The 20,336-nt window shown below is 40.0% G+C and overlaps 1 protein-coding gene across 5 annotated transcripts in view; it reads left to right on the top strand.

Moving 5' to 3' along the window:
* The window catches only part of lrp8 (low density lipoprotein receptor-related protein 8, apolipoprotein e receptor), a 161,669-nt gene extending 143,674 nt beyond the window's left edge, over positions 1 to 17,995 (top strand). The window contains exons 14-19 of one of the 5 annotated variants that reach the window (XM_019265268.2): positions 2,563 to 2,704; positions 4,948 to 5,100; positions 7,240 to 7,617; positions 11,575 to 11,643; positions 14,554 to 14,726; positions 17,358 to 17,995. In XM_019265268.2, coding sequence (XP_019120813.2) covers positions 2,563 to 2,704; positions 4,948 to 5,100; positions 7,240 to 7,617; positions 11,575 to 11,643; positions 14,554 to 14,726; positions 17,358 to 17,396 — 954 coding nt within the window. In that variant the 3' untranslated portion in view covers positions 17,397 to 17,995. Of the gene's footprint in view, positions 1 to 2,562; positions 2,705 to 4,947; positions 5,101 to 7,239; positions 7,618 to 11,574; positions 11,644 to 14,535 lie in introns of all 5 variants that reach the window. The other 4 variants (XM_019265267.2, XM_027290045.1, XM_019265266.2 and 1 more) reach the window with 4 other exon arrangements.
* Positions 17,996 to 20,336: the final 2,341 nt, after the last annotated feature.

Here is a 20,336-nt window from a genome sequence, read left to right as displayed (position 1 = left end):
GAGTTCAAGAAAGAGATCGAAGAGAAGGGGAGAGAAAGGTTAAGTCCTCCGATAACCCAGTTTAAATGGAAAGCATGGATTACAGCTATGACCGAATTACATACTGGCAAATACAAACTTATATAAACAACACCAGACAAATCTTTGGTTGGACCCTTATATGTCCTTGCCCTTTCAAATAACCACACGACTGTGAAACAGAACCTTAAGCTAATGAAACAAAAGGTTTAAGAGCCATCCTCTCTGCTTTGTCTGTGTCTTACACTCACCTTCTGAATTGTCTTTTTTTAACATTCTTATTATTTCAACATCTGTTTTTCTTAACTGATGTGTATCTGCGTAGACCTTGCAGTCTATGGTTTCCATGGAAACCAAGTGCCATAACTGCTCGTGCAGCATATCCTGTAGTATCACTGAAGATGATTGTGAGAAGGTGTGAAGTGAAAGATGAACAGACATCATCTCACAGGTCAAGGCTTGGAGTATTTATTTATTTTTTATCTCCAAGGAAACAGGGGTAAATGAGTTTTCACAATACTTTACACAAGGGAGTTTACCTATAATAAAAAAACACTGCAACTACATCATGGATGTCATATTCTCTGGTGGTGTTGTAGCTGACTCTTCCAGATTATTGCATTAGCAGCAATAGGCCTTTATACCTCATACATATATAAATATTTTCTAATATGCTCTAAATGGTACCTGTATAGTTGATAGACAGCTAAAACCGTTTGCTTAGCATAGATTGCTATTCATTGTGAATGGGATCTAGCATTGCAACCCAGCACCAAAACCTATAGAAAGTCTATAAGAGCCATATGACTTAACTATTTTATCCCAGTCGTGTGTGTAATCTGAACCAGTGCAGCTAGAGAAGTCAAGTCAATTTCTTTTATAAAGCCCAGTATCACCAGTCACATATTTGCCTTAAGGGGCTTTACACCATCTGTACACCATACAACACCTCTGTCCTTAGACCCTTGAGGAAAAACACAAAAAGCCTTTAAAAGGGGAAAAAATCGAAGAAACGTCAGAATGAGCAAGAGTACAGATCCCTCTTCAAGGATAGGCTGAGAAGGCCTCTAGTGGACATGCTTTCTAGGAATCCCACAAAAGCTTTTTCAGTTAATGCGAATTGAATGAGGCACCATCTTTGTACTCAGTATCCATTTCTTGATACGAAAACACACTGTAGGCCCAGCTGAATGTCTCTACTTCCTGCTTTGGCACTTAGAATAAACTCAAGTTGTTTTTAGCTTTTGCAGTAATTGACAAGGGTTGATATTTTGTTCTCAGGAGGATAGCCTCCTCGCAATGTTAAAGATGTTATCCTAACTGTAAAATCCCACTTTTCTTCTTGTAAACAGTTTTTTGTGTTTATGCATTAAGGAGGCAAGTCTGATTCCAGTGTAAACTTCACAAGCAGGCTTAACCTCTTCTGTCTCATTAAATGTATTAAATATAAATAATTAAGATGACCAAATATACAAATAGCATTTCCATTAGTTGAAATGTCATATCCGTGTTTTGAAGCTGTGCTTGCCTGTTACTTTATCTGGAAAAAAAGGTTTGTTTTCATCTATGCAATCATTATCTGTATCCTCTGAGGTGTCTGTCGATACTATTATAATATGACTTATTCAGTCTGCTTAAATATCTCCTTGATTAAAATGCAATGTGTTTAACTTTACATCAATAAATAATTTTATCCTTCAAACCTGTCATTTCTCATATGCCTTTAATTAGAATTTTAATCAAAGTTACCCGAGGCATAAAACATCTTCTCAAGATGTGTCTCTCCTGTCAAATAAAGTAAAGTTGTAAGTCCCATGAATATCCCAGGAAGTGTTTTCACTCAGGCAGTAATAAAACTGGTACACTGAAGTGCATGTGAGTTTAATCAGGCATTGTTAGGAGGATCACATATCTCTGCAACAAAATGCAGAGTGTTTTTTTTTTTATTTGGTACCCTTTCATCACAAAACTCCCAGTGGAGTTTCCTTGGACAATTGCTGTTTACCATATTTACAAATAAAATGCCATTAATTATCATTAAATGAATTGCATTTGTACACAGAGGATCTTAAATGTTCTCTTGGGAGATTGCAGCATATTTTAGTCTTAATTACAACAAATTCACGACAAAGGGAAACAAATGTTCATTCATTCTGTCAAAAACAATATTGTGTTTGGCTGCACCAATGCCAAGCAACTTGATAAAACAGGAAACGTAATGTCTAAAATGTTAGATTGCGACAGAAGATGTTTCTGTTTTAACAACCCCAAGTGTGCTGATAACAAAATCACTTTCTCTGTGTCATCTTTATTACCGCTGAACTATTTGGTTAGAAAATAGCCCCGAAATATCCATGTCAGCTCAAATAGAAACACGTTTAAAATGGATAATGTTTTGCCAAGATGAAAATAAGTGTAAGACCTAGGGTTTATGCCAGTCTGTCTGTATGCTGCTCTATAAGGTGTTAACTTATTCTTATGTTTATGAATTAAATAGGGTGAAAGGTTTGTATTTTTTCTAACTGTCTCTCTTTTTCTATTTAGGACCGCATATATTGGACAGACTTGGAGGATGAAGCAATATACAGTGCCAACAGACTGACGGGACACGATGTGGCAAAAGTGGCAGAACACCTCAACAACCCCCTGGACCTGGTGGTGTTTCATGAACAGAGGCAGCCCAAGGGTAAGACATCAGCAGCCACGGTGAACTGATTAGATGAAGAGCCACAGGTGACGGGCTCGTATTATAAATCGGGTAGAATGGCTACTACTATCAGACCCTAAAACCAGACCCAAGGCAAGAAAGCCTTGAATAATCCCTGCATAGACCATTTACTAACAGTGTCTGGAACTAAAATCAAATAACCAAATGTGTGTGCAGTGCATGTCAAATGATGGGTTGTGATGTAGTATTTTTCCCTGGATGGATGCTTTCCCAGATGTGAGAACAAACACCTGTGTGTGTGTGCATTCTTGTGTGCCTGTATGTGTGTATTTGAGAGTGTGTACTGTATAAGCAATTTTGTCTGTGTGATTCTGTGTCTTGTGTTTTCATGCTTTGTTTTCTACCCTCGCTCAGAGCTCAAAGCTGTCTTGTCTGAGTGCCAGTAGGGAGCTAATTGCATTCTCTCATTAATAAATCATAATAAGTGATATCACAGAATGTTTTTTTCCCAAAATGCCAACAAAAGCAAGACATAAAATAACCTAACTAGGCTAAATGAAGACATACTGAATGAACTGCCTTGTTGAGATACAAGTAGTACAATGCTATAAAAATGTGACCTTGAGTGAAGCGATTGGTCAACACCTTCTAACCTTTCTGTCACTGTTCTCTTGTTTAGTGATTGGTTTGCACAGTGCACATCCACACCTTCAAATATAACCCCCACCAATTCAATGTGTCTTTATTTTTATACATACTTCCTTAAAAAGGAGCCTTTCCACCTTTCCTCCTGCCTTCCCTTTATTTTGGCTTTATTATTATTATTTGTCTCTTTATTATTTTGATCATCCTGCTTTTCTTTGAAGCCAAAGTTCCATGCTTTAGTTTCTCTTCTACACCTTAGGGAGGCAGTACAGAAAAGGAGAAGGGACCACTGGAGCTATTGCAGATTCAGAAGATCATTTTGTAAAATTGAATCTCAGTCTTTCTCCTGTCTACTTCCTTTTCCTCTATGCTCTATATCATTCTGCCTCATCTTATTTAATGCCTTTTCCTCTTGCGTCCTTTTCTCTCCCTTTCTGTTCTTTGACTTCTTTCCTCTCTACTCTCCTCTTCCACCTCTCTGCCCTTTTTCCCCCCTGAATAGAATTTAAACGTGTTGTCATAATGTGTCATGGTATTATAAAGTTTTTTTTTTGTTTGTTTTTTTAGCCAAAGAGCTTTATTTCTTCTTCATATACAGAGCAGGTATAGAAGATAGTTCATGTAGACAGATGTTCTTGTTACATAGTTGTTATGGTGAGATACTGTACACCAAGCACTAATGTATTCCCAGCCTATTAAAATCTCACTGTGTGTAGTAATATTGCTGCTTCCCATGACGGATGATGATTCCTCAGATGTGCTGCTCTGTAAAACTACACACAAGTCAGGAGGCAGAATCGACCGTGACCTGACCTAATTCTGGTGCTCCTCCACATGACAAGAATAGCAATATTTTTTCCATGAGTCGGAGTCTTGGGTTAGGAAAGTGCTCGTACATTTTTCATTCGAGTGCAGAGATTAAAAAAAGAAAGGCTCTCTTTACTGGACTGGAAAAAATATAGTCCCTAAATAACATTGTAAAAGTTGGACTTAGTAAGTAGCACAAGTATTTTTGGCTGATTAGATAATGTCTTCTTTGATCCTGTGCTCTGACTCAGTGTTTCTAAGTTGATTAGAAAGTATTTGCACATTTTTGAAACTTTTGAAAATGATCAATTTAGAGAATTTAATATCCAGTAAGGAAATGAAGAAACACAATTATTGGGCAATTATTTACATATGCCAAGATGTTTTGTAAAATCTCTTACATGCTTGGACTTACGGGGGCTCAGATTTTCTTAGCATCATTTAGAATTCAGTTCAAATTTACTTTGACCAAGACCAAAAACTAGATTCTTATTCTTAATAGCTCTTTCCTCTGAAATATTCTGGTCTAAAGTACATGCAGTACATCTACATGTAATATTAGAGCACGGTCTAGGCCTCCTCTGTGTGAAAAGAGTCATGAGAGATCTTCTGTGCTCATTAACCTGGCACTAACATGGAATTTCAAGTTACGTTTGGAGAAAGCACCAAATGTTGATAAATGTTTAAGTTTGTGAAGCAAAATTATAATTTCATTATGTCATTTATATGTAAGGGCAAATGTAGAAATTCATATTTGCCCAAACTCTTTTTAATCCTCTTTTTCTTTGTTTCTCTTTCCTCCCCTCAAGCCCCTGATACCTGTAACATGGGCAGTCTGCCTAACGGTGGCTGTGAATACCTCTGCCTGAAGGCTCCACAGATCACAGACCACTCTCCCAAGTATACCTGTGCCTGCCCTGATGGCATGGAGCTAGGACCAGACATGAGGCGCTGTGCTATAGGTAAGTCGGTCACACTCAATGAATCAATAAATCACAGAGTCCAGGAGAAAGACATAATTAAAGGGATTGTGCTGAAGAATGTCCTAGGAGTCGACAGTGCTGTGATCACAGTGACGTGATGGAGTGCAAGGACATAAGGATATTTAACTGGTTTCACTCTCTCAACGCTGCTAAAAGGAGTTTACCTCATAATCAAGTATTTTTGCCTATCTTTAAATAAATGTTCTACTTTAAACAATTCATTACATTGGTGCTATCTAACTTATATTTCCCATGCCATTATAGGCTGAAGGAAATACTAATAGGTTATTCTTCGGTCACATATGATAGCTTAAATCTTGATTTAGGTTCTTCTCTCAACGCAGGTAGACCAAGACCAGCTAATTTCTTAGAAGGTTTCAGTGCTAGAGTTGTAGCTTTCCATACCTTGAGCCCAAAATGTAATATTTAAGGAGATTCACTAAATTCTTTGAATATTGTTGGGGAATTTATAGGCTCCTATACACAATAAAGCTTTGATATTCACATCCACATTTATTCATTTTGTCTCAAATCATAAGAAAATAGCCTATTGATTCTTGCAGCTGTTATCCAAATCCACTATTCACCAGAATCAGCCTTCAACAAAGCAACATATTCAAATCTAATTCTATTTATTCTGTTTGATTTATAAACCAATTCCTTTAGAGAATATGATTCCTGTGCTTACAGTAAGACTATTTTAGGAAGTGGGCCAGGGATTCTCCCAGCTTAACTGTGTTCCCAGCACACCTCCATTATTTCACTGACCTTACTTCACCGCTCAGTCAGTCCCCAGCCTTTACAGTTACCACATTTCACATTTGTTAAGTTGTTATCCTTAATGAACCCACTCGCTTTTGCACCTCATGTTTGCGCAAGTGAAGGAGAAAGGAGCTGACACAGGGAAAAGCGGGAAAGAGCGATGATGATGAATGTAGGCTACCGTTCCGAGAATCCCTCTGAGAAAGGATGGGAGAGGGAACGTGGCCATCAGGCATGCACAGAAAGGGAGCAAGAGACATTTGCACTCCCAAGTTTGAAGTTCCCAGTATAGTACAAGTATTTCTGCTGAGCATTTATTAAGGTTTGATAAAATGCCCCCTTACATTATGTTTCTCTTGCTCTCTGGTTTATGTCTCTATCAATTTTGAAACAAATCCATTTTTTTGCAGCAACCATAAAAAGTTGATTTTTCATTTTATTCTGTTTCTTTTTCATTTGGTTGTCTGATTATACAAACAGAAAGGTATGCCAACTGTGACATAGTCGTATGTGTTATTTGCAATATAGATAAATAGAGTTGTAATCAAAGCAAAAAGTCAGTTACCTTGAGCTAGAGTCTTATATGCTGTGTTGTCTGATGAAAAACCACCAGAAATCAATTTTTCAGGAGGATAAAAAAAAATCTTCTCAGAAACTGGCTCACAAAATATCACTAAAATGAGACACATTTAGCACCAGAAATGAAAATCTATGTTCACATAGTCATTAGGGAAAATATCATATTTCAAATGGATTTATGTGGATTTTGAGTGAAAGTGGATATGCACATTTTTTAGAAATGGTTCTAATGATGTGCAGGTGGTTCCGAACCTCGACTCCTCTTTTTGACTAAACTATCAATATCAAGGCTATCCTACATATAGCCACAGAGCCCAGTGGACTAAACAAAGCTATTTCGCTGTTTTAGATTGAAATTAGCACAATCCAGGTTAATGACCAACTGACACTGACATGCGTGCATCAGTCTGACTCAGTTCAGAGAAATTACACAGCTTACCGTCTGTCCTATTAATATTCAGTATTAAAAACAATGGGGCAATCATTTTCTATTATCTTTTTTTGGATTTTTAACAGAATCACGATACCATGTTGTTGTTTTTAATCACCTTACAGAATATATGATTTTGCATACATTTGCCATATTGTGATGTACTGATATTAGAATATATCCTAATTATTTTAACCTCATCACCCTGATCTATTTAAAACCTGTCTTTTAATTTAATTTGCTGTTTATTGTTTATACCATGACTTTTGTTGTTAACATACTTGCCAGCTACATCTTCAATTCAAATCCCAAGTGCTGATCTTTATTCTGCTGTCTTTCTTGTGCAGTTCGACCCAGAACAACCACAACAGCTGCTCCAACCATCACCACCACCACAACTCCCACCACAACCACGACAACAAGCACTACAACAACTAGCACAACCGTTACCACCACCATGACACCCCCTCCCACCACGACCAAAAGTACCACTACCACCTCTGCTGCTACAACACAGAGACCGACAACCAGACGCCTGAAAACAACACCCACTCCTCCCAGGAGCACCTCTACGGAGCAGCCTCGGAACCCCGCTGCCACGAGTACAGAGACGACCAGTTTCAGCAGCACAAGTCAGATGTCCACTTCCACACACACACCTTTACTGGGCCCAGTGCCCCCCAACAGCATTCAGAGAGAGAGCAATGGTAACCTCTCCCACAGAGGTAAGCATCATGGTGAGCGGGGTTTGTGCAGAGGAATGTAGGTTTGTGTGGAGTGTGTGTGTGTGTGTGTGTGTGTTCTTCTGGGACTGCAATGGTCCACTTCCATCTCAACCACTACCACCTGTCATTGAAACAGCAGGGAGCTGAAAATCACTTACATCAGTTTCCCTCCTCTCTCTGGCTTCTCTTCCTCTCCATCTTTTTGTCTGACCATCTGTCTACCTACTGTCCTCTTTCCCTCTATGCTTTTCTCTCCTGCACACACATGCGCGAGTGTATCTCAGCCTGCTTGTTGTCAGTCCCTCACGAGCAGCGTGTAACAGAGCTGTCAGAGCTAACAAACGACAGTCCCCTCCATTCTCACCTGCCACCTCTCATCACTCATCCCCACTTTCTGACAGCCTCTCTCACACTCTTTGTCTTTCCCTCTCCTCATCTCTTTTACTCTCGCTCTCTAAATTTGGCAGCATTCTTCGTCCTCGCACCAATCAAGCGTCACTGGCTCACCAGAAAAATAGCAATTTACAGTTTGTTGCCCAGACAAACAATGACAGCAGAACATAACAGCTGTAACAATGGTTTTACAAAGCCACGCTAAGACTTAAATTGTATTTGGATGCGATGAAGAATCCTTGATCGCACCGCAAAGCAAAATTGATAAACCACTATGCTGCACACCACATGCTGCTGTGTGATTTCCTTGTAGAAATCAGTGTTTTCAGCTTTTTATTAAGGCCTTTGGTACATACAGTAAAGCCTTTAATATGAGATAGTTGTAACTGTCAAACTGCCAATTTGTCCTTGAATCATTTGTTCCTTATAACAGTAGAAGGATAACAACAATAATAAAAATCCTCGCTTTGACGTTTCTTTTTAAGCACTGACTAAGAATGACATTTAGACTTCTTTTATTGAAAGAAATTATCTAGAAATGTGAATGCCTGCATTTCTTTTCGTATGTTCGACTAGCTCCAGTGCCATTGTATCACACTTTTCAGGCCAAAGCAGGGGAGTAAAACAAAAGTAAAACAATGTCAACTTATCGACTGATTCTTGTCATCTCATTTGTAGTGCCTCAGTGACTTACTGCAGAGCAGATGATAAAAGATGAGGCAGAAGAAGTAAAAAAAAAACTGCATTTGAACTCTGATTTTAACAATATTGGATTTACATCAGAGACATTTCTCATTATATTTAGAAACCGGGAGAAAAGTGGTGTGAGAGATGTAGGAAAAGGAAGGAGACATAAGGAAGACAGGGAAGTGAATGAGGGAAAAACAGTGAGGATTAAAACTAAGGACTGTTAAATGAAAAAGGTACACTGACAGACAATAAAGAGGCTATAGAGGGAAAAGAAAGAATTGAGCACAGAAAGGAACATGACAGTCCAGCACTTGAACAGGGAAGGTGGGAGTAAAATGACACACTGTTGGGAGGGAAAACAGCATTTACAAGGAGAAGAAAAAATGGGAAAAAAGGCAGGAGAGAAAGTGATTTTCTGGGAATTAAAGAGGATGGCTGCTACAGCTAGTCTCATCACTTTGGGGGCCTGGGCTTTTCAGAGTTACTAAGAAGCAAGAACATGTTTCCTCTAGTCTCTGAAGTTGTCAGCCTTCTTACCACAACACAAGTGCTCCAGATGAGAGGTGGAGCAGACACGGATGAGAAAATGGGGCATGAACAAGACGCGTCTTCAAACCCACGGGCCATGTGTTATAATTTTCAATTCAGCGCACACTGTCAAGTTTGCCAGCATCAGCTGTTAGGTGTGTGCTGCATTGTGGCTGGCATGGTGGAGCAAGGAAGAACCAGGAGTTTCAGGAATAAAAGATAAACCACAGCTGGTACACAAAGCTCATTTGCATCCATGCTCTGATAAATTTGAATCTTTACTTGTGATGCCAGTAATTTCTCATCACACAACACTGGACTAGAAAATGCTGTCTTACATTTTTCACAATTCCTGTCTTAAAACAATAGTCAGGTGCCCACAGGTTTTGCTTGTTTTAATCCTTCGTCCTGTTTATTTTGAAGAGCTGTCTCTTCCACCTCCCAGCTAATCTAAAAATGGGCAGGATGGGGATCATAAGTGGACCTGAGGCGGGCTGAATGACACCTGGGTGCTTAGACAAGCCACCTGTAACAGCACCCACTTGTCAATCAAAGCGGCCACAGTGTTAATTATCCATAACTTTTATCCTTAATATAATTTGAAAAGTTGAGTTATTTGGAAATTCAAACTCAGTGCAGTTGTCATGAACAGGGAAATTGACAATAGAAACCAAAACTGTGTTTTGTACCAGGATGTAAACATGTTTATTTCTGCTATGAAGTTGGACATTTTAATATGGGGCCTTGTGGACACTGACTCATTCTGTAGCCAGCTTCAACTGGCTGTTTGAGGAACTGCAGTTTTTGACACGTCTGCATACACTTCACAGCCATGGAAGTTGCATACCACAGTCCTCATTCTGTGCTTAAAATGCATTTTAAACCTCATCTGGAACATACCCCAGTATTTTGATTACCTCGGATTGCCATAGCGTCACATTAGCTCCAGATAAACTCAGATAAACCCCTGTAAACAGGAGGAATGATTACAGCAAGTGTATGTATGTGCATGTGAGAATTGTTTTCAGACAGACTGAAAACAGAAATGTAAACATGTTCTTTAATTGTGACCATCCTAACTATAAGAACTGCTTTAAAATTGATTTTCACCATCATCAGGTGCTTGTTTATGTTAAGTCTGAAGAGTACAGTCTAGACCTGCTCTATATGGAAAGTGTCATAAGAGAATCATTTTAATGGAAATTAATTATGATGGTGGGAATATAGTGACATAAATAGGGATTTTCATGGAGGCAGACAACAGCCCATTCTTTTTGAACTTCAAATCCCTCCTGCAATAATAGTCTTAATGAAACGGAGTCCTTTTTTTCTTTTTTTTTTTTCTTTTTTACTCACTCTCTCTTTGGCTCCACTTTCTAGGACTGCTTCATTCATAGCTGCTGCTGTAATAAGATTCTATTAATCCGCCTTTTAGAGTCTTAGGACTCATTGGACATCACTCATACTTTAAGAAAAGGCAAATTCACTTCTGCTGAATCAGGACTCAGACGCTTCACTGCTCATTCGTATCGCCCATTCTGTCTCTTTACATTACAGTGTCTTTGTGTGTGTGTGTGTGTGTGTGTGTGTGTATTGATCAAAAAGTAGTTTATCCTATATTATTGCATTTATGAAAATATGTCTTAATTGAATGTCCCATCCGTCACCTCCCATATGTGCCTTTTTCATGCTTGTAGCCACACAGAGTCTCTTTCTAGAATGATCTAATCAGTATGCAGGGTCTGCACCATGATCCCTTCTGTTAATCTTCCTCACTAGACTTCATTATAGCCATCTGATCACACTTTGGCTAATAGCTAGCCTGCTGCTAATAGGACAGTTGGGAGCAGGATTAATGTTGAGCTCCACACCGACCTGTTGGGGTGAGAGTTGAAGGGGAGTACGGATACAAACATGTCTACGATAAATGTGTGCTGTATTGCATTGTGACATGAGGACATGCAGTAGAACAAGAATGACTTGTGTTTAAGTTCACTCTCAAGGTCACCTGAAGTATCCACTGTGTTTCAAGCCTGCACTGAGAGGTGTATTGCTTCTTCTTTTTGAATCGTATTATTACAGATTCTGAGGCAGTCCTCTCTGGAATTACATTTGTCTCCTCTTGTACTAAAAAAGCATTTATGTGGCATCCTCCTTTCATATGCATTTCATTTACACAGCTTGCATTCCAAAGTGAAATCAGATGTATTTTGTGCCTGGATATTATGCAAATCATTTGTTTTCAGCATAATGCATCAAACTTGTTTCTTTCTAGCTATGCCATCGGGAGGGTGTTTGGGAACAGAACTTTTTTGCTTATTTTTTTTCTCTTTCTGTTTATGAAAGCTGCAAGTGATCACTACCTCATAGGTAACAACATCACAGTTGCTGTTCTGGGGATAGTCATTCCTATCGGTGAGTGAACTTGACTTACTCGCTGTGTTGCCTTTGCTTTCTGCCCGCCTGCTTCTCCCTCCTCGCTTTGCCTTCTCTGCTTGTTCGCTCAAGTCCTGCATGTTGCGTGTGGATCTGATATTTGATGTGTCTGGCTTTATGTGTGTGTACATGCTTGTGTGAGAGACTGGGGTTTATAGGGTGTTTGTGCTCTCACCTGACTCATTCAAATTAGTATATTTTAGATCTGTAACAATTTGTGTCTTTTCAACATCCAGGTCTGATGTCAACCTCAGCAGTGATGCTTGAGCACAAAATAATAGTTTAGTAATTGGGAAAATGTACTGAGCTGTGGTATTATCCAACAATAGACTTCTGGCCTACGGCTATAAAAAGCCATTATGGGCCAGTAAGCTCATCAGTCAGCGATGGCCAGGCCTTTGCAATGTGCACATTATGTCATTATTAATGAGATTTGAGCAAATGGGAAATTCAGTTCATGTTTTGTCATCACATTTGACCAGCTGTTTTAACATTAAGCTCATGTTCCCATTCTGATCATACAGTATTGCTCACACTGAAATCAATCCAGTGCTCTGACCTATTTCTCTGACCCAGTGGACTGAGAGCGGGTTATACAGTTGCCGCAATCGTTTTTTGAATAGGAGAAAATATCAAAGGACTGAAAAGGGGCTTAATGAGATAAAATGTTATTTCCCAGGTCAAAATTTCCACCGCTTCAAGCCAAAAACATAATTTCCCAGGTCAAATAACACATTGTCCCTGCAGGGTCTGAGAAACGCTATTAGGTCTACTCATACTTCTATCGAACTAATATAAGGTAGGCACACAAAGATAATGCAAGTTCTTGCAGTCAAACCAGCCAGTTAAATTAATCTATTCTATTAGCTTTGATTAAAATGAGAATCAGATTTTATGGAAATATTGAATACTTTCATGTATAACCTAGCTGAGAAATCAGCTGAATGTGCAAATGACCTTATAGTCGCAGCATATGTGGCTAATTGAGATCTCTTTCATCCCTAATATTGAATACTTGAATAAATTATGTGAGCTCTAAAGCATCATAAAGCAATTCCTTTCTCTTTTCATTCTTCACGATTGAGATATCACCTCATTAAAACAACCCCCGAGAATGTTAACCCTTTCCACTTCGTCCCAGATTCTGTCCTTCTGCTATTCATTCCTGCCATAAATCCCCCCATTCTGCATTTTTTGGCAGCTTAAAACATTAATTATTGTTGGAGGTCCACAAGGGCTGGATTTCTAGCACCCCAGTTCTCCGCTCACATCCATTAATGCACCACGCCCACCCACGGCTCCACGAGGGAAAACAGCCCAGCAATGATTATCAGTATTTAGCCGAAGTCAGGCTGTCATGCCACTCTCTAATTGGAAAGAATTTTTTTCTAAATGAGACAGAAGCTGATGGGTTTTTGTTTTTTTAAAAACCAATGAGCATTTAGAGAAGAACAAAGGAGGATCTGGGGTTTCCAACCCAGTCACACAGGGATCTCAAGTGCCTATCCAACAAAAGAGCAATTAGATGAGGCTTCCATAAGGCATGCCAAAGGGACACATCTATGGACGTGGGCATCCATGTTTTATCTGTCCTCATTGACACACCTCTACTGCTGCTCTCTCTACACACACACACACACACACACACACACACACACACACACACATAGACTCATGCACTATGCACACACAGGTCCTAAAGGGCAGCTAGGCAGTCATGCTGATATGGTAATGAGTGGAGAAAGACGGCGCTTATCTCAAATCCTCCAATCCCCTTCTCTCTCCTTTACTCTTCTTCTTCATCTGTCCATTCTCCTCTCACAACCCCATCCAAAAACACCCGAGTCAGGCAGTTTGCAGATAGTGTTTGATTTTTTGCCCAGGCCAGTGAAAAATTCTAAATCAGTGATGACAGTTAAGTCAACCTTGCTGAGTTTTTTTTTTTTTTTTTAAAGCCGTAATCACTGGCTTCAGAACCTGAATGTCACAAGTTTTAATCAAACGGTCTCTGTCATTTAATCTTTGTGTGTCCATGTATTTGTGTTTGAGTGTGTGTGGAAATGATGTGATAGTGTGGGGTGCTGCATGCATACACTGATTGTTGCAAATTGTGCATTCATGTTTGTGTGTTTTTGATCATAGTTTAGACTGAGACTGCAGAGGAATGTAATAGACCGCGTATATAAACGGTATGAAGGCTCATTGTTTTCAGTTTTTCACCCAAAACGAATAAAATGGCAGATAAATATACAATCCTCATCAGTTCAGTTTGTTAGATGAGTCACTAAATAATAGCCATGACATTTGGTATGTTTTAAATATTAGTATTTGTTTCTGGCAAGATGGCCAGCCTTCAGACTAAAACGCTGTAGGAAATCTGGGTTTAAAGTCATTTTCACCAGGATTTTATGCCATCACACATTCAAAAATTTGATGCTTTCCTCTGCAAGAAGATGCCGCAGTTGAGCAAATTCTTTTAGAGTGAAGGGAACCACTGTTTCCCCCAAGGTAAATACAAACAAAATGATTTCAACAAAAGTTTGATAAATAGTATTTTTATAGTCCAAAATAGAATTTTGTAATCTTTGTAGATGAGTTAAACAACAAACACAAACACAAATTTTGAAGGTTTCTCAGGTTTTTTGTTAGCAATGTGTGAGAGTCGATCACCGTGATTTTATCCCCTACAAACCAGTGCATTCGTTTATATGATTTTGAAAAAGACAGAAAATAATGAGCTCTCAATACATGATTTTAAGTGTGTGAAGTGTGGTTGTGTGTGTGAGTGCTTAAAGCGCCGCTCTGTGTCCCCTGGGCTGTGTTAACGCTCCCGCCGTGTGTTGTTGTTGTGTGTGTGTTAAACACATGCAGTCCCTATCCTTGCCACAGTGGTCATCGGATTACTCTGCACCGGCGGATACCTGGTTTGGCGCAACTGGCGGCGCAAGAACACCAAGAGCATGAACTTCGACAACCCCGTTTACCGCAAAACCACGGAGGATGACGACGACGAAATCCACATCGGCCGACACAGCGAGTCCATCGGTCACGTGTACCCAGCAGTGAGTGGCAGCCACAGTCAGCCATTCATAGCGCTTCCCCTAGGGGCCGGTGTCACAGACAGCAACTCTCACTGGTACTCAGGGGCACCGATGCTCTCCAGTGGCAAATGAAAGAAGCCACAGAGGAAAGGAAGGAGTTTTGAATATTTGGGATATGGGAGTATGCGTAAGGGGTTTGGAAAATCCCTGTTTCTTGTTCATGTTGGCCTGGAAAGAAAGAACAGGCTTGCACACGCCCACGTTCTCACACATCATTTTTGCAGTAATCACTAAAAACACCAACCATACACAGACATAAGCCCTTCACCAGCGCATCACGTTCACATTTATTTCATGTCCATAGTCATACAGTACATTTGTTTTATCAACATTACTCTTGTTGCCAACCTGCCATCCCATCTATTTGTATATTGTGTTTTTTGGTTGTCGAAGTGTTTGTCCTGTTACTAGGAGACATGTTTCTCCTTACACAGACACATATCATGTTTGTTTACAGAAGCAGCTGATGCAAAAGTTTAACATTTTTCAACACAGTCACTAGACAATAATAGGAAACTACCAGAAATACTAGAAAATGTGTTCCACAAGGTAGCATCCTTCAGAGAGGACTATTGTGGATGTTTCTTTATGTTTGCTGTTAAAAATGATAGCAAAGGGTCATCCAGACATTAGAGAGACATTGAGGCTTAAATAATTACTGCTCTTGATGCAGTATGTATGAAGATGCATGATGAGGCGAGCCCTGCAGTCACGTCTGTTTATAAGTAGAACAAAAATGATTTTAGACACCATTGAGAAGCTTTATACTGCTTTAAAATCACCTGATTGAAAGGACAGCAGACCATTGACATTTGACACTGGAGAGTGACATCAGGCCATTGCCATTAATGTGAATTTCATATTTTAGTGTAAAAAAAGAAGAATGAAGAATAAAAGAGGAAGCACAAATCAGAACCAAGGACAGCCCAAAATACAATTCCTCCTCAAAACATGAACGAACATCCATCCTTTTCAGGAGTTGCAGACCCTGTTGACTTTGCCTTGATGCAGATGCATTTTTGAGAGACACTTGTTGGATAAAAAACCTGCATTTTCTATAAACTCTGGAAACAATGTCAGCTATGATTTGCACCCAAATGCATTTCAATCGTATAAAGAGTTTGTCATCAGGACACTCCTGACATTTATTTACGTCCGTGTAAAGCTAAAATAAATCTGTGTTCTGAGTTTGTCAGACTAAAGAAGAAAGTGTTACTAACCACCCGGACAAATTTGAATCATCAAAAATAACAAGTTTATGAAATTAGGTGTCAAAATCAGGTAAAAATGAGCAGTATTCTCAGCTCCAGGACTGTCGGGGTGTGTCCACTGAATGTGCTGAAGCCATGCCCACTCAGCGGAGCAGAGCACAATATGCAAATTTTATGTTAATGTTCACTGCGTGACATCACGCAATCTTGTTTTGGGACTGTAACAAGCACAATATGGATGCTACAGCTAGCAGTATTATTGGTATTGGTCAGCCCTATATGTTTGAGACACCAGAACCACAACCTATACCGTTAAGGCTTCTATACCGTTGCGGTAGGGGGCGGGGCTATGCTAGCTTTATGTTAATGATCACCGCGTGATGTCACACATCCTCGTTTTAGGGCCGCCCCCAAAATCCTGCACTGAAAACTGGTGAAAAACTGTGTGAACCTTTAACTCCACATTTCAGTAATACATCGTTCAAAGTCTTTTCACACGTTTTCAGCAACTATTTTCCAACATATTTATTGTGTTTTGAAAGAAAACATGGAATTGCCTTTACACGGACTTTAAATATATTTGTTGCTTCACGTAAAGCAAGCAGGGTAGGGCAGCCAAAAAGGATTATGGGGTGGGGGTTGGAGTCTAGCGCTTTGATCGGTTGGCATGGTAACACAGCTTTCTTTGTGTTGCTCCAGAGAAAAAGGAGGCAAGGAATTCTGGGTATCACTGGCATGATGACAGGCTGGGAACACACACTCACACACACACGAAACAGGTGCACGACTGAGTCATATTAAGATTCAAGGTCGAATTAACCACCCTCAGTGAAGGGCTGCACAGAGGCAACTGTACTCTCTCCCTCTCTCTCTTGTCTCACAGTTCTATTCTGAATATGTTCAAATCTCTTTTATTGTCTTTTAATTTATTTACTTGTTTTCTTCCTCTCCTTTCCTTTCCTTTCGTGGCAACGTGGCAACTCAGACAGCCAGAGAAACCGGGCTGGCATTATGTGGGCCAGACATTTGCAGCCCTAGGCAGGCATACTGCATTCCTCACATAGGAGCAGCCAGAGAAGAAGGGAATGAACAAGGGGGCGAAAGAGGGGGGAATTGGAAAGAGGAGAAGAGGAAGGTCAGGGAGAAGTGAAGATGGAAGGAGTAGGAGAATGGATTATATATGAACCTTTCTTTTCTGGGTGCTGTCTAGACTTAAATCTCTCTTTTTCCTCCTGAGTTCTTCCTTTGTTCTCTGTCCATCATGCTGCTTTCTCTGTTTCCCATCTCACCTCTCTCTCTCTCTCTCTCTTTCTGTCTCTCTCTCTCTCTCTCCCCTTCACCAGCCCACTGTGGTAACAGTCTTTTTATCTGCTGTTTGCAGCGCGTGGCACTCAGTCTGGAGGATGATGGCTATCCCTGAGGGGGGGATGCGTCCTGTCCCCCCTTACCCATCCCCTACACAGCCTCTACACCACTACAATGAGGCCAGTACAACGCAGACGAGAAAGAGAAGGAGTCCTCACTTTGCCTCCCCTTTTAAGGAGCAGGGATGACATGTACATGTACTGTACTTCAAATTCCTACTTTCTCCATTGGAGTAACATTACTACCACTACTAGCTACTACTACTTCCATTAGTGCTAGTTTATTTGTAGTCTCTGCTCCACTCCTCTCTTCTCTCTGCCTCTTGTTAGCTGTAGTGGTGTGTCAAATGCTGCTTGATGATTTTGTTCACACTAACCTCATTTGGCTGTCTCAGTGCACATTGTAAATAGACGGCTGTCTGGCCACAGAACAAGGGGAAAAAGTTGGCATGCATTCTTTTTAATTCCTCATATTATGACTTTTTTATTTATTTGTATGTGTTTGCTGTTGTAAATATGAAATCAGCATTTCTCAGTGCGCAGTACTAAAGGCAGATTTGTTCAAGTTTGCAAGGATAGATAGTAGTAGGCAACAATGTTATTTTTCTTCATAGTTCCCTTTACATCTTGAGTTGACAGATTTAAAAAAAAAAAACAGGGGAAAGTCATCCTTTCTCACACCTGGCCTCTCTTTTTCACCCCTTGACATACTGTATGTAGGCAGGCAAAGCTAAATATAGCCAAGGGGAAAGGAGACAGAAAAATGATGGGGGTGTCTGCATGTTTGGAGGTGATTTTGGAGTGAAAGAGTAAAGGAGGGTGAGTTTTTTTTTTTTTTTTTTTTTTTTTTTTTGGAATTGGAGGATTTATGCCACCAGAGGATAGTGCCTCAAGGCAAAAGCAGCAGGGCAAAGGATTATGGGTAATCCCCTCCCCTGGTATCAGCAGGGCAAAGGATTATGGGTAATCCCCTCCCCTGGTATCAGAGGTGTGCCTACAGACGATAATGAACTTGGGTTTGTTTGTTTTTTTTTCGTCGGGTGTTAAGTCTCACGTGTGTTACTGACTTTTAGTTTGTCTTTGGGTCTGCTGTCGTCAGTGTTTTCAAAGTACACCTTTAGATTCAGACAGCAGAGTGTTCCCAATCACCTTTCTGTGACTGTTTTGAGATGTGAAAATGGTGCTTTTGGGTACTGAGTTATATCTTTTTCATCTGCTGCCAAACACACATATTAGTGTTTGAACTTGAGCACCCCATAAACATCGATCCCAGTGCGTTAGAGCCATCGTCCTGGTTGTTCTTCGCATCAGCTTCTTCGCCTTTCATCCCTCTTTTTAACAATGTGTCTGTGTGTTTTCTACACGAGAAGCTGCAGACAAAAAAACACACATTTGGACTGAATTACTTTCTGCCGTCAGTGTTCAGCGTGGTATGTTAGTGGCCCTCTTTTGTATGAGTAGATGAGTAATATGCTGAGGCTGACTGGGCCGAGCACTGATTTGATTTGAAAGCTGGATAGAGAGGAAACGTGTAAGCCAGCGTAAAGAGCTGATCTTCCGTTGGATTGCCACAGACATGCTTCCAGGCCATTGAATCAGATGGAATTCATGCCCAGTGATTATCGCAATAATTGCTCACAATGTGTTGGAATAGTGAATTACAAAAAAGCTGTCATAACAAGTTAACATGATAGCTGTTACAAGTAGTTATGGCACATTATTACAATTCTGGACATCATTTAGTCTCGATAAAGGTTTTTTTTTTGTTGTTGTTTTTTAAGGTGTAAAGCAAACTATACATACAAACCTAGTCTTCCATTCTTAGAGTAACAAATTGAAACAATATTGGGTTACAGCTGAGCTGGGCTAAGAAATGCTTTTGTTTGTCACATCCTCAGACTTCTCAAACTGAACAACAAGCAAAAAAGTGCACAAATGCATTCAAAAGTACATTAAAGTCTTCCAATAAAGGCTCAATAGATTCAGCACATGTATTCATCTAACTAACAAACATTTGATTAATTGTTAAGTGTAGTTATTATTCATGGTTGGCACTCAGTGTAGATGCTCGAGTAACTGCGGGGGAGGTAGTAAGAAACACACAAAGACAAAGGTAGGCAGGAAATGAATGCCAGGTTTTAGACTAAACTGCATGCGAACAGAAGATGAATGGTCGTCCATTTATTTTACTGGATTTGTGCTGATGTTGTGTCGAGTGCTTTGACACCCACTCCGCTCACCTCCCTCAGAAGGATGGCACTCTCTCCCTTCAGTTTCTGATGCACAGTGGGGGGTTTTGTTCTGTACGTGGCAAGTGGCATGCTAGACAAGTAAACTATACTCCTCTCCTCCATTGCACTCCCCTACGTCTATCTAATGAAGAAGGATTGAGCACAGGAGGGAGGCCATCTCCTTTCATCTTAACCTTGTAGAGATGAAGCAAAAAATAAAATGCATTCCACAGTAGGAAAGACTGTCTCATCTCAGCACGATCCTGGTTTGGCAGCTTCCTGCTGTGTTTGGGCTTTTGGCAGAATTTAGGATTGGCATGTATGAAATAGTTTGAATTGACACAGCTGTATTTTGGTATTAAACTGTGGTTATTTTTTAATATTTTTAGGCAGTATGATGGTTGCGGGAATTGTTGTGAATGGCTCACAGTTTCATGCTTTTTCATGAAAACTTATATCTATGTCCTAAAGGAAAGATGAGGATGATGTTAGAAGACAAGAAAGATGCCACAGGTCAGATATCTTAGTGAATTTAAGATTAAATAAATCCCAAACCCACTGCTGGATGAAACCCTGTGCTCAGCCAGCTCTGCACTCCATATAGTTTCATTTATGTCCATGTTTGCTGCAGGTCTAATGGAGTTCCATGCCGATGGTTTGCAGTTAGGAGTATAAATTGCTTATTTATTGAGGTGACTGAGCGTGGCATTGTAGAAAACTTATTATTGCTACAGTGTGAAGACAGATTGGCCGTCCACTTTGTGG

Source organism: Larimichthys crocea, chromosome XVII, assembly GCF_000972845.2.
Source record: "Larimichthys crocea isolate SSNF chromosome XVII, L_crocea_2.0, whole genome shotgun sequence".
Classification (NCBI taxonomy): Eukaryota; Metazoa; Chordata; class Actinopteri; family Sciaenidae; genus Larimichthys; species Larimichthys crocea.
This window is presented reverse-complemented; position numbering and strand designations above follow the sequence as displayed.